Raw genomic sequence first — 14,532 nt, forward strand, 5'->3', positions numbered from 1 at the left:
TTTTGTTATACTCCCTTGGAAAAGCTAGAACCACACAACCACGCTTTGTAGGAGGGTACTTCAAAAAGTTCAGGGAAGACAGAATTAAAAATTGTTTATTTTTGTGTAAAAAGTTTTAAAATCCACGCACTTTTTTCTTTTTTAAAGATTTTATTTATACCAGAGAGAGGGAGCAACAGAGAGAAAGGTCTTCCATCCCCTGGTTCACTCCCCAAATGGCTGCAATGGCTGGAGCTGGGCCAATCAGAAGTCAGAAGCTTCTTCCGGGTCTCCCACGAGGGTGTAGGGGCCCAAGGACTCGAGCCATCTTCCCAGGCATTAGCAGAGAGCTGGATAGGAAGTGGAGCAGCCAGGACTCGAACCAGCGTCCATATGGGATGCTGGCACCGCAGGCAGAGACTTTGCCCACTAGTCACAGCGCCGGCCCCCTCACTTTCTTCATAATGTGCATTTCCCATATATTTTTTGAAGTCCCCTTATATTCATGGAGCTAAGGACCTTTTATACCATATACATTTATCTTTTCATTCCATCTTCCCATGAACTTTCTGAGTTCTGTGCAAAGGGAAGACCAGGCCTGGGAGGCAGGGGGCAGCAGCAGGGTTCAGGGAGTGGAGCACCCCCAAAGTCACAGGAGCGCAGGGTTGGAACTACTGTCCAACGCGGTGCTTAGCCCCACGTGTCATGAGTACGCAATGAAGTGATCTTGGGCCTTGGGTCCCTGTCTCACGTTTTCCACCAGGGCAGGTGGGAACGATGCGGGACAGGAGTGGGGTTCCCAGGGAGGAGGTGCCCGGGAAGACTGCGGGTTCCAGGTTTAACCAATCAGGGGAATAGCAGAACACAGCTAACAACCAATCACAGCGCTGGCAGCATAAAAGCCCCATCAGGGGGCTGGGATTGGTAATCCGGTCTAGCCTATCCTGACAGTAAAAGGGGCACAAACAAGCACTTTATCCTCTCTTAAAGGGGCTCGGTCCCTTTTCTCGTTCCTTCCAGGGACCGTTCAGGGTCTCCCAAGCGGACTCCCAGGCGCCCTCCGCATTCCGTCCTAAAGAAATCCACCCGAGAACTTCGCACGGGGAAACAAAGCCTAGACGCAGCCCTCGCGAAGGTCCCCGCTCCGCCAGACTGCAGTAAAGCTGTCGGTATTCCTGCTCAGGCAACAGTAACTGGGCTCGGGCTGCAATCCCGGGCAAAATGCAAAACAACAACAAAGACAGCCAAAATCCCCAAGTCGCAAAACCGACCTACAGAACACAGAGTCCGTGTGACTCGGGCTTCCTGCAAACAGAAGTCTTCCGGGGTTGAGTTGGCAGGTAGGAGATTCGTCCCGCTGGTCAAGTCCCAGATCTGGTTCTGACAGCAAGGTCAGAGGGCAGGGTCAGAGGGCGGGGTCAGAGGGCAGGCCGCCAGGGAACCATGGGCGCGCCGCACACGCCGCTGCCTACGACGCAGGCGCAAACACAGGAAAGGGCGGGCGCAGGGGATCCGCCGGCCCGCGGAAGCCCCGCCCCTCGCCTTGCGTCAGCGTCACGTGGTCTTCGGGAGTCCGGGCGCGGACTAGGTAGAGGTATTCCGCCGCGCGCTAGCCCCTGCGGCGACCGTGGGGACCGGCGTGAACTGGTTGTGAACCTGGTACGGGGCGCCGCTGCCGCCACAGCTACGTGCGCTGGCCACGCGGGTCGTGCGCCTGCACCCAGTAAGTGTGAGAGAGGCAGCGGGAGGTGAGGAGGCAGAGAGCGGGGTGTGCGCTGCCGTGTCAGTCTCTGTCGCGCCTGCCAGCGCGAGGCCGTGTTCTGTTCTGACGGCGGCGGGGGTTAGGGGTGCCAGGGCTGCGAAACGATCGCGGGGTAGCGGGGGCGACGACCTGGGGAGCCGGTGGGACAAGGCCCGCACCATTGGCCGGTCGGTTTTGGCGCGCTCTCCCTTCCGCGTTCCAATTGGCTGGCTGGCGGCTGCCCGCCTTCCCCATTGGCCCCGAGGCGCGGTGGGCGGGCGCCTGGGCCTGTCCGTACCAGCTGCAGCCCCTGGGCGTCTCACACTGGCTCTTGGGGGAGGTCGCGGGTCCTGCCCCTCGGGTTGGAATCGTGGCTGCTGTCGGTGTTAGTGGTCCCCCCTGCCCCTCGGCGCTTCCTCGGCGCCCGGCCCTGCGCTGGACTTTTATTCTAGTTGTGTAAAGGAATTAGAGAGTAGCAGCAGGTAAGGGGCCGGGGGGCGGGTGAACGTGTGAGGGGTTAGACATGATCGGTGGCTCCCATAAAGCCCGCTTTATGTCTCACCTGAGCTAGGGGTTTGACGAAGCCCCTCCAGTTCCATGCCGTTGGGTTACCTTTTTCCAGCGTTGCTCGTGACCCGCTAGTGGATCCCGACGGCGCCACACACACACGCCTGAGGCGTTGTTGCACAAGTTTTCTCCGATCGCCTGAGTGTGCATGTCCCAGGGCGTACTGGGAATGTGTTCCTGCAAGGTGGGGTGGGGTGGGGGCGTGCTCAGAGCACACCGAGTAAAGGCTGGGGGCACTGGGGGGGGGGGGCGGGTCTGCAGGGAGTCTGGCCGGCGGTCCGCTGGACGGCTTTAGGTCCCCCTCTTCCTTGCCCGTTACTCCTTCAGATCGTGGGGTGCACATTCCGTGCACGTGTAACATGCGTAATCTCCCTAGACCCCTGTTAACTCGCATCAAACTATTTCGAAAGCCGAGTTTGTTACAGCTCAACTCTGCCTTTGACGGTAAAGTTCGGATGCTGTTCTTTACGGATGGACTTGGACACACCCAAGCAATCGGTTTTGCTTTTCCCCATGCTGATTTCTCATTTCTTTGAGAGCCCTGTATTTAAACCTGGACATCATCGTGTTTTGTAAATTTGTTTCAAATGCACGCTTTTCCTTTTGTAATGAGAATATTTTACTGTCAGAGTTATTGTGTATGTGTAGGATGCAGATACCAGGAGTCACTATAGTCACCTTAGCTGTTGACAGGGTAAAGTATAGAGGAAGAAGGGTAATTCTAGGATACCTCAAAGTGTTCATGGAAAAACAGAATTAAAAGATAAGCTCGGGGGCCGGTGTTGTGGCGCCGGCATCCCATATGGGCGCCGGTTCTAGTCCCTGCTGCTCCTCTTCCAATCCAGCTCTCTGCTATGGCCTGGGATAGCAGTGGAAGATGGCCCAAGTCCTTGGGCCCCTGCACCTGTGTGGGAGACCCGGAAGAAGCTCTTGGCTCCTGGCTTCAGTCAGCGCAGCTCCGGCCTTTGTGGCCTTTTGGGGAGTGACCCAGCGGATGAAAGACCTCGCTCTCTTTCTCTCCCTCTCATTGTCTGTAACTCTCTCTCAAATAAATAAATAAAATCTTAAAAAAAGAAAAAAGATAAGCTTAGGGGCCAGAGTTGTGGGGCAGCGGATGAAGCTGCTGCCTGGTCACTGGCATCCCATACAGGCACAGGTTCATGTCCTGGCTGCTCCACTTCCGATCCAGCTCTCGGCTAATGGAATGGGAGAGCAGTGGGAGATGGCCCAAATGCTTGGATCTCTGCCAAAATAAAAAAAAATTTTTTAAGGTCAGTTTATTTGGGAACACATAATGTTTGAAGTCCATGCTTCGTTTTTTCACAATATGCATGTTCATGAACCTTTTGAAGATCTCATGCATAGATTAAAGCATTTTTTTTTTTTTTTGCACCACAGCTTACCTTTCAGCTGTTTTTCATGAACTTTCTGAAGGACTCTTGTGCTGTGTGGTGGTGTGATGTTTATAAATAAGTGAATCTAGACTCCTCCAGGTGCAACCCATATTCTGCTTTTTAATTACTAGTCTTTTGTGCTTCACCAGCTTTATAATGAATCCCAGTATGAAGCAGAAACAAGAAGGAATCCAGGAGACTGTAAAGGTATGTAATAGAATCACTTTAATCTGTTGTGATTAAAAGCATGTGGTTAAAAGTATTTTGGTAGGGCTGGTGTTGTGGCGTGGGGCCCCTACCACCCGAGTGGGAAACGTGGATGAAGCTCCCGGTTCCTAGCTTCCATCTGACCCAGCCCTGGCTGTTGTGGTCATTTTAGGAGTGAACCAGTGCATGGAAGGTCTTTCTCTAACTCTGACTTCCAAATAAATAAAGTCTTTTTTAAAAAAATAGTACTTTGGCATAATTTAGACCAATTTAACCTGACTATAATTTCTATAAACTTTGAGCTACTGGCTTTTTACTTAGAGGACAACTATACAGTAGAGAACTTATATGGGATGAGATGTCTTTATTTTACTCTTCATTTTCTTTCAACAATGCTCTGCAGCTTTTGGTGTTTTACATTACTTTTGTTAAATTTCATCCTGGGTATTTTATTCTTTTTTATGCTATTGTAAATGGAGTTGTTCCTTAATTTGATTCTCTGATCATTGGTACCATATAGAAATACATATCCTGATCTTTTTCCTGCAACCTTCCCAAACTTGATAAGTTCTAATAGGTTTTTAGTAGACTCTTTAGGATATTCTATATGTAAGATTATTGCTTTGTTTCTGTTTTTATATTTCATAAGAATCAGTATCTTTGACCACAGAGACACATTTTGTATTATATTACGCATTTTCAAAGTACATCATATTATCATCTAACCTGTTTTATTTACAATGCCTTTTGAATTCCTGTATTACACTCACTAGAAATCTTATTCTAAATATTTACTCTTATAACAATAGAAAAGAGTTGGTTTATTTTTGAGTTTGTGATTTTGATTGGGTCCACATTTATGATTCTGAAAACTTTAATTTAGCTGAGTTCTACCCCAGAACTAAAACACTGTGAGGATCCTGGTAATTGGGCCCCATCTTTAGTAACTATCAACTTGCAAATTTAAATAAAAGCCATTAATATATAGAATCAAGTGGCTTTTCATAGAATGTTTTTGTTTGGTATTTTCCAGGATCTTTACATTATTTTTCTCAAATAATATTTTGAATTTGATAACTTCTTTCTATTATGCTTTGTGTTTATTTAAACCTATTATGGAAAATTTTCAAATATTAAAAAATGGAGTCAGTAGTATAATCATGACTGTTTTATCAATGGACAGCCAGTCTAATTTCTTCTGTTACTTCTCCTTTTCTCCACTGGGCAAGCTTGAAGCAAATCTCTGTTTATATAATTCCAGCAGATCCTTATATTTAAGAAAAAAAAGTCTAATGTTTTTTAGCTCAACAGAACTTAAAAAGGGAACCTGGGTTCTCTTTGGTTCTGATTCTGCCTCCAAGAGACCATGGGTGGGTTAGGTAGTTGTCAGTTTGCTTATCTCCAGACTAGAACTAGATGTGTAAAAGTGAATTTTAATTGAGGTTTGATGTATTCCATGATTCTATGTCAGTTATGTGCAAAACTGTGTCCCAGTATGCTGCTTGTGTACATTTTTGTGAGTGGAAAGTCAAATTGCTTTCTAAAGAAATTAACACTCGTTACCATATAAGAAACTTCAGGCTTCAAAATTCTATTATTGTAATGCATAGTATGCAGAAAATAATCATCTTACTCTTTTTTTAGGCTACATTCTATAAAGCTTACATGCATAAAGGTTAAGTCTTAGAAATAGTCATTTTTGTGCATAGCAGTAACTTAACTGGTTTTTTTGACCATTATTAACAGCAAGCATTTAAATAAATTAATAGCTTGTATTATTCAAGTTCCAAGGTTAATTTTTCTCCTGTTTGTCTGGAGACTGTTGACTAATCTATAATCTAAATTATGTCTGAAATGTTGGTGTAATATTTGTTCTCCCAGTAGTTGGCATTTGTTCTTCAGTTAAATAGTTAGATAATAATCAGCAGTAGAAGCTTTACCGTGGGAAAGGTGAGCTCTTGTCATGTGAAGTACAGTGTGGAATCAGTAACTTTCTCACGCTGGTATGGTGTCATGTTCTTGCTAACCTTGTTTGAGTATTCACCATTGTTTGCTATCCCATGGTGGCAGTATAACTAATGATTTTTGTAAAAATAGAGGGAGCTTTCAGATTAGTAAATACACAGGAAGGTATTTACATATTAAAAGAAGGCAATATTTTTTCTAAAACAATAGCTTGGGCATTTTCGATTCCTTTGTATGCATCAAAAACTGATGTTTAAGTTGTCTACTTCAGGCAAATCTGCTACAATCAGGTAACAATTGAGGGGGTGTCTCATGGGTACTTGGTTTTGTATAAAATATGTTCTTGGGGGCCAGCACTGTGGTGTAGCGGGTTAAGCCACCACCTGCAGTGTCAGCATCCCATATGGATGCTGGTTTGAGTCCCGGCTGCTCCACTTACTATCCAGCTCTCTGCTGTGGCCTGGGGGAGCAGTAGAAGATGGGCCAAGTCCTTGGGCCCCTGCACCCATGTGGGAGACCTGGAAAAAGCTCCTAGCTCCCGGCTTTGGATCGACACAGCTCCAGCAGTTGTGACCAATTGGGGAGTGAACCAGCAGGCAGAAGATTCTTTCTCTGGCTCTCTGTCTCTCTTTCTGCCTCTCCTCTCTCTGTGTACCTCTGACTTTCAAATAAATAAAATAAATCTTTTTTTAAAAAAAAGTATGTTCTTGAAAATTATGTAACTTTGGTGAATACATTTACATGTGTTCCAGGAATATTTAAAACTTAAAAAGAAGTCTGAGGTGAATCTTTTAGAGAAACAATTACTTTGCAGTATAAATAATTAACCTTTTCTCCCAGTTTCTTTTATGAATTCACGCTACAAGTGTTATGATGTTCAGTTTTATAAAACAGAATACCTGTCTAGTTTCTGTGTGGAAGGTCTTTTTAAAGAGAGTACAGATATTCCTGTTAAACTGGAATTTTTAAATTTTTAAAGAGAATACAGTTCCTCAGTTCCTGTTAAATTGGTTTGGAGAATTAGAACCTAGAAATTTTGTATATTTTTAAATATAATTAGTTGGCAGAATTATAGCAAGCATAAATTGAAATGAGAAAATGTACTTGTTTGTATCTAACTTGGGTGATAAGAATCATTCTTAAGAATTTCCTCAAACTTTATTATAATTTTGGGAAATAAGTTTCTTGGTAAAGCTAGCTTGTTCATATACATGAAAAATTATATAGCAGAATATTGGTGTTTACTCTTTTCAATTTATAGTAGGTTTAAGATTAATAATCTATATTGAAATTCACTAACTTTAGACAACTTTATAACAACTTAGTACCAAATAATGAATTATCTTCACTTTTAGAATAGCCCTGTCCCAAGAAGAACGCTGAAGATGATTCAGCCTTCAGCCGCTGGATCTCTTGTTGGAAGAGAAAATGAGGTATGTGTTACAGGGCTAGAGTGGTATGCAGATGATACTCCCTCTACATTAAACACATTTCCAAGATATTCTTGGTCCGAAATACCTAGTGTTGAAATTTGAAATAATTTAAGAATAATAATTACATGTCCCCATGGAAGTAGTTTGTTTTATTTCTTCAATTTGTGATCTTCAAAATTGCTGTGAATACTTACACAAGTCTAGTACTGCTGGATTGATGCAGTAATTTAAAAATTAACCATGGTAGTAATGTTTGATATTTTGAGAACAAAATGTTGGATTCTTTCATTTATCCCTGTATGTAAATGATGAAATCATAGATGAGCAGATCTAGACTTGCAGACTGAAAACACTGCTGCTCTGTGCTACTAAATTTAAATACAGGTTTAGTGTCCCGGATCCAAAATCAGAGTTGTGAAATGCTCTAAAATCTGAAACTTTTCAAGTGCTGACATGATGCAAAAAGTAGAAAATTTTAAACCTGACCTCAAGTGATAGGTTGCAACTAAAATACAGGAGCACTAAAAATATTTATAGAATTACATTAAAGCTATGTGTATAAGGTGTATATGAAACATAAATTTATTTCATGTATAGACCTGGGTACCATCCCCAGGATATCTTGTTTTATCTTAAATATTCCAAAGTCTAAAAAAATCTGAAATATGAAACTCTGCTGGTCCCAAGCACTTTGGATAAGGGATAGTCAACTTACACAGTATTTAAAAACAGTAAAAATAATTTTAGCTAAGTCTTTGATACAAGTATAATTCAAAATACCTTCTGGAACAAAATTCTTAGGTTTCTTTACATTTTGATAGTTCTGAGTTGTGTAAGTTTTTTGAAGATCAAAGATGCTGTGTGTGTGTGTGTGTACACAGTAATATACAGATGACAAAACCACTCAGTATTTTGTTAATTAAATCAAAGTTGATGAGATGAATGGGTGTTTCCATTATAGTTGGCCAAAGGCTTATCAAAAAGGAAACATCGAAATGACCAGTTAACAGCGAAGACTTCCAGTCCTGGAGTTGTTACTGTCTCAGAACACAGTGAAAACAAAAATCTTGAAGGAGTCACGCAAGAAGCATTTGATCTTATGGTTAAAGGTATGAAAAGATATATGATTGCTGTCTTTAAGAATATAAGGTAAAAGATATTGTGAATTATGCCTATAACTTTTTAAAGATTTATTTATTTATTTGAAAGTCAGAGTTACACAGAGAGAGAGAGAGAGGGGTCTTCCATCTGCTGGTTCACTCCCCAACTGGCTGCAATGGCCGGAGCTGCCCCTGTCTGAAGCCAGGAGCCAGAAGCTTCTTCTTGGTCTCCCAGGCGGGTGCAGGAGACCAAGGACCTGGGCCATCTTCTACTGTCTGCCTAGGGCATAGCAAAGAGCTAGATCGGAAGTGGAGCAGCTGGGACTTGAACTGGTGCCCATATGGGATTCTGGGACTGCAGGCGGTGGCTTTACCTGTAGGCCACAGCGCCAGCCCCCTGCCTTTAACTTTGAATATGGGCATGATATTTGCTTGAACATTTTGATAGTATGAATTTTTCTTGTGATTATAAATATATAAACAGTATAAAATTAGACAGGTATGAACATTTGACTAAATCCAAATGTATATGATAGCCGGTGCTGTGGCTCACTAGGCTAATCCTCCGCCTTGCGGCGCCAGCACACTGGGTTCTAGTCCTGGTCGGGGCGCCGGATTCTGTCCCATTTGCCCCTCTTCCAGGCCAGCTCTCTGCTGTGGCCAGGGAGTGCAGTGGAGGATGGCCCAAGTGCTTGGGCCCTGCACCCCACGGGAGACCAGGATAAGTACCTGGCTCCTGCCATCGGATCAGTGCGGTGTGCCGGCCGCGGTGGCCATTGGAGGGTGAACCAACGGCAAAGGAAGACCTTTCTCTCTGTCTCTCACTGTATACTCTGCCTGTCAAAAAACAAACAAACAAACAAAAAAAAACCCCAAAAAACAAATGTATATGATATATTAAGAAAGGTGATAGTAGCTAATTTGGTGGCTATGTTACTAAATTGCCTTGTAAGGGTTTATAAGATATAAAGATTGTCTTCAGAAGAAAAATATTTAGGGAATGAATTTGGAGTAAGAAAATTGAATATCCCAGAAGAATATGAAGTAATGGTGCCAATAGAAACATGGTGGGAGTATAGTTAGTAAAGTTTTATTAGACACAAGTAAAGTTCATGACCTAGAAATAGGTTTTTTAACAATAAGATTTGTGATACTCATATCTGATATGGTTAAAATTGAGTCCTATTAATAAAGCCATAGGTGAAAAAAGTTTACCCTTCAGAGCTGATCACGGAACTCTGCAGACCCTCAGTGGGATGGTCATAGTGTTAGAATTTAAAGAGCTGCAAAGGATCCTGACAGACCATTAGCTTTGATGCTGGCAGTGGCATTGATATGGTAATTCTAAAAAAAGTTTTGTGCATATTTTAAGATTGAGCACATAAGTAATACGTTGATGCTGGGAGCCAGGTTCATAATATGGTGCATGGAAATACAAGTAGAGAATGAGGAAGGAGAGGAAGAACTCTGTTGAATTGGAATTGGGCCCATCCGTATAAATAATGGTTTTCATATAAAGTATTCTATTTTCTGGCTCTACTATTGAAAAGCCTAGAGACAAAAATGATGCATGGGAGCAGGGAGAAAATCATTTGAAGGAATTTGAACATCAAGATGAATAATGTCAAGAACAGATTCTAATACATCAAATTTAAAAAGGACATGAATCTGTACTCAGAAGTTTTCTCTTAAATTGGGGTAGGCAGAGTTCTTTTTACAGAATAATGTCAGCTACTACATATAGAAGGAGTTACGAAAACAGAGAAATCATTATTTTTCACCTACAGAGGTGATTTAAGCAAGAAACATCAGTGGAATTAATTAATACGAAAAGTTGTTAGAGAACAAGATATTAACACAAACTCAAAAGTTATACTCCACACATCATTTATTAGTTACTAAGGGCAAGTAGGATCTTCCCAAGAGAGAACGCAGATGACATCTTAACCAGTAGCCTCGTATTAGGACAAATTAGCTTGTGCTTTCCATGGATACAAGATTTACGTAATATTCCCACCAGAGATGTTTAGCTTGAATCTAATCAGGGAAACAAGCCCAGACACAAGGACAGTGTACAAAAAAATGGAGCTGAACAAATACACAAATGCACAAAATAAATGTTGCAAAAATCATTTCTGCAATGTAGTTAAGAGATAAGTGTAGTTGTTGTAATTTTCCTCAAGTATTAAAGTATTTGGAATGTTAGGGGAAATAAAATAGGAAAGGATGATTATTATGGGTAGTAATGAGTAAGGTCAGAAATTTTGAAAAATTTAGAAAAAATTGTTAGATCTTTACAGTACTTTTTAAAGTTATTTGTAAAACATTGATTTATTTTAGAAAATGCATCCTCTCAATATTGGAAAGAAGTGGCAGAAAACCGGAGGAAGGCTCTCTACGAAACACTTAAGGAAAATGAGAAAGTATGTACCGAGTGTAATTTGTACTATGTAATACTGTTCTGGATTGTTTTCCTCCTGCTGCTTAGCAAATCTGATTATAGTGCTATAGTTAGCTTTAATGTTAGCCTAACAAAAGGTTAGCTTTTTTTTTTTTTTTTTTAATCATTATTTTGAGAAAGACGACTTGCCAGTCTGCTGGTTCACTTCCCAGATGCCCACAACTGGGACAGGGCCAGGCTGAATCCAGGAACCAGAAAATTAATCAGGGTCTCCCACGTGGGTGGCAGGGACCCAACTACTTGAGTCGTCATCTGCTTCCTCCCAGGCAGGAAGATTGGAAGCAGAACGAGGACTTGAACCCAGGTACTCTGATAAAGGATGCAGGTATCCCAAGTGGCATCCTAGCTACTGCTTCAAATCCCATGCCCTAAGCTTACGTGCAAAGGCAGCTGTTACCAGAGTGAACATACAAATCAGTCTTGTGTTCAGAGCCAGCTTGGTGCTACATGTGTCTTGCCAGTTATGTCCTTGGAGGCATGTAACTTGGTTTATAGGATATAAATCTGAATACCTGAACTTTCTGTTAAATAGCTTCATAAAGAGATTGAACAAAAGGACAATGAAATTGCCCGCTTGAAAAAGGAGAATAAGGAATTGGCAGAAGTAGCAGAACATGTTCAGTATATGGCACAGGTAATAGAGGTAAGTAATTTAATATTCGTGTAGTATGATTAATGTTCAGATTCTATAATCAGATTTCTTAGGTTTGAGTCTTCATTAACTTTGTTGAATAGAATGTTATTTATCCTTTTGGCTTCATTTTCCTCATCTATGAAATGGGAGTAAAAATGCTTGCTTCACAGACTTGTGAGAATTAAATGAGTTAGAATAGATGGACAGTTGTGAAAAGTACTCACACAGTAAAATTGGATGCCTGCTAGCTATGGATATTTATTGTCAAGCAAAAGAGTTTATAAAACATAATTGGTATACTGAATAGGTTTGGTGGTTTTATTTATTTATTTAATTTTTAAGATTTATTTAGTTCAAAGAGTGGCAGAGATACCGTCTACGTGCTGGTTCACTCCCCAAGTTGCTGCACAGCCCAGGTTAGGCCAGGTCAGGCCAGGAGGCTGGAGTCACATTTCGGTCTTTCCTGTGTGTGTTAGGGGACCATTTGATGCTTTCCCGGGTGCATCAGTAGGGAGCTGGATCTTGCTGGCATCACAGGCAGCCGTTCAACCTGCTGCAGCACAGTGCTGGCCCCTAAGATTTGGAAGTAGGCAGTGTGTTTAGAAGAACTGGCCTGATGACTGTTAGTACCAGACTGGCACAGAATAGGTATTAAAGGTTAAGAAAATCTACCTTATTGATGAGAAGAAAGTTTTTTCAAATTGAAACTTTTCAGGTGCCACATTGTGGCCTTGACATTTTAGGGCCATGATGGAATTAATGTTTAAAGTTTTCATTTGGAAGTACTGTGGTCGCACTTACTCTTAACTGCCTTAAAAGTAGGGGTCCAGAGTTGATTGGAAATTTAGAACACCTGGTTCTTGATGGTGTAAAAGTACTCATTTACATTGTACTATGAAACTGCTTATTGAAAAACTTGGCAGATTATTGAACATTGATTTTGCTAAAATATCTAGCATGATAGAGACTGATAGAACACAATTTATAAAAGAGCAAGATGAAAAATCTCATGACAGCACTGAAGGTCAGCTATATCGCCTTGTGATAATGGACACGGGTTTTAAAATGTTCACTTTTATTTATTTATTTTTTTATTTAAAAGACACTGAGTGATAGAACTCTCCATGACTTTGAATCGCCGGATAGTCAGGAATTCGATTCTGAAGAGGAAGCTGGGGAGGATTCTGAAGGGGAAGACTCAGAAACGGGCACATGCGCTGAAGAAATAGTGTCTTCCTCCACGGATACCAACCCGTGAACGTGAACGTGAACGTGAACGTGAACGTGAACTTCACTAATACGTGACTCTTGAGGAACATACTGCCGAAGTTCACCTCTGCTGTCATTCTCTAGAGCAGAGTGACCACATCCTGCAGACTCTGCCAGCAAACTCTGATGTTTGACTCCTGGGGCCCTACTGTATTGGATTAAAAATACCATGTATTTTTAATCTGTGATGTTTTATGTAAATAGCATTTTCTCAGTTGTCAGACATGACTTGTATATGATAAATAAACTTTAAATCTCTTGTTGAACATTGTGTGTGTGTTGGAAGAATGAAGTATAAGTCTAAAGATCTGTATTTATGCTTTATTACTTTTTTCCTAATTCTTTGCTGTTTTGGAGGAAACCAGGGGAAATCAATCTTCCTGATTATAAAAAATTCCTTTGAAAGGCAGAGGCAAACAAGAGCAACAGACATCTCTCATCTGCTGGTTCACTCCCCCAAAAGCCTGCAACAGCCAAGACTGGGCCAGGCCAAAGCCAGGAGCCAAAATCTGAGATTTTGAGTCTCACTTGTGTGGCAGGGACTCAGGCACACGAGCCATCACCTGCTGCTTCCCAGAGTATTCACTGGCAGGAGCCAAGTCAGGAGCAGGGCTGGGACTCCAACCAGGTGCTCCAGCGAGCGATGCGGGGGCCCCAGGCAGCATCTTTACTGTGCCAAACGCCTGCCCTAAGTTCAGGGATGTTCACTGTGAACACTACTGATTCCCAGACCCCTTTTCCAGGTTTCTTACTGAGTAGCTATTGCAGTGGAGCATGGAAATCAAACTCCTCAAGAGGACACGATTAGATTGGCCAGCTAGTGGGGTCATTCTGGGAACTTGAATGATGGGTGGTGGTGAATGTTCTCACAAGAAGCAGAGTGGGGGCGGGGGAACACACTGAAGAGGTGGGGGAGTGGCTGATGGTTCACGCCTCATGCTGTGTAGCATATGTATCTGTACTACTGAGAACTCGAGATTAATTAGAGGTCTCACAGTCTTGAGGTAAGATAAGGACAAAATATGGGGCATGGTGAGAGTTACAGTTTTGGGACAATAAATTCTGAGAAGCATATAAATAATTTGTAAATTGGCAATAGAACAATGTCAGGCTTTAAAAGATTACTTAAATGGGGCTGGCACTGTGGTGTAGTGGTAAAGCTGCTGGCTGCAGTGCCAGAATCCCATATGGGCGCTGGTTCAAGTCTTGGCTGCTCCACTTCCAATCCAGCTCTCTGCTGTGGCCTGGGAAAGCAGTGGAAGATGGCTCAAGTTCTTGGGCCCCTGCACCCACGTGGGAGACCCAAAAGAAGCTCCTGGCTCCTGGCTTCAGCCTGGCCCAACCCAGGCTGCTGTCATCTGGGGCATGAACCAGCAGATGGAAGACTCTCTGCCTTTCAAATGAGTAACCATTATGGTTCCTGAACTAAGTGCTTACAAAGGGGAATTTATAGCTTCTGTATTACACAGGGCAGCTCTGCAAATTTTTTGATTAACCTAAAGAATTAATAACAAAATTAAATTTTTAAAGAAGGAATTAAAGACTGTTCTGTGTTGGGAAGGGGACTCAGCTGAGTGGCTACAAGGATGAGTCAGAGGAGCGTTAAGTAGACTAGACTGACTCACTTGGAGAACAGTGTTTCTAAAAAACGTCCAAAGTGTATTGCCAGGGTTTAGTAGCGAGGGACAAAAGAGGGAATTACAAAGGATTCTAGAAGAAAATGTAGAAGAAATTCTTAGTGACTTTGGGTTTACCAAAGAGTTCTTTCTTTTTTTTTTTTTT

General features: G+C 42.3%; 1 protein-coding gene and 1 long non-coding RNA gene across 5 annotated transcripts; one reads left to right on the top strand and one right to left on the bottom strand.

The window, feature by feature from the left end:
* Window positions 1-130: 130 nt before the first annotated feature.
* Window positions 131-1,517, bottom strand: LOC138849706 (uncharacterized). The gene is made up of 2 exons (XR_011388781.1): window positions 1,251-1,517; window positions 131-329 (listed from the first exon to the last, which is right to left on the bottom strand). It is a non-coding gene; the product is annotated as an uncharacterized lncRNA (long non-coding RNA).
* GMNN (geminin DNA replication inhibitor) lies at window positions 911-13,016 on the top strand. 4 transcript variants are annotated; one of them, XM_008262492.4, is made up of 7 exons: window positions 911-1,319; window positions 3,831-3,888; window positions 7,209-7,286; window positions 8,248-8,395; window positions 10,727-10,809; window positions 11,380-11,490; window positions 12,584-13,016. In XM_008262492.4, exons 2-7 carry the CDS (start codon window positions 3,838-3,840, stop codon window positions 12,737-12,739), a joined length of 627 nt encoding a protein of 208 aa, XP_008260714.3. In that variant the 5' UTR covers window positions 911-1,319; window positions 3,831-3,837; the 3' UTR covers window positions 12,740-13,016. The 4 variants fall into 4 exon arrangements, with proteins under 4 accessions (XP_008260714.3, XP_008260713.3, XP_069930437.1 ...); XM_008262491.4 differs by lacking the exon at window positions 911-1,319 and adding an exon at window positions 1,504-1,702; XM_070074336.1 differs by lacking the exon at window positions 911-1,319 and adding an exon at window positions 1,525-1,702 and having other exon boundaries at window positions 3,813-3,888.
* Window positions 13,017-14,532: the final 1,516 nt, after the last annotated feature.

The sequence above is a fragment of the Oryctolagus cuniculus genome, chromosome 5, assembly GCF_964237555.1.
Source record: "Oryctolagus cuniculus chromosome 5, mOryCun1.1, whole genome shotgun sequence".
Taxonomy (NCBI): domain Eukaryota; kingdom Metazoa; phylum Chordata; class Mammalia; order Lagomorpha; family Leporidae; genus Oryctolagus; species Oryctolagus cuniculus.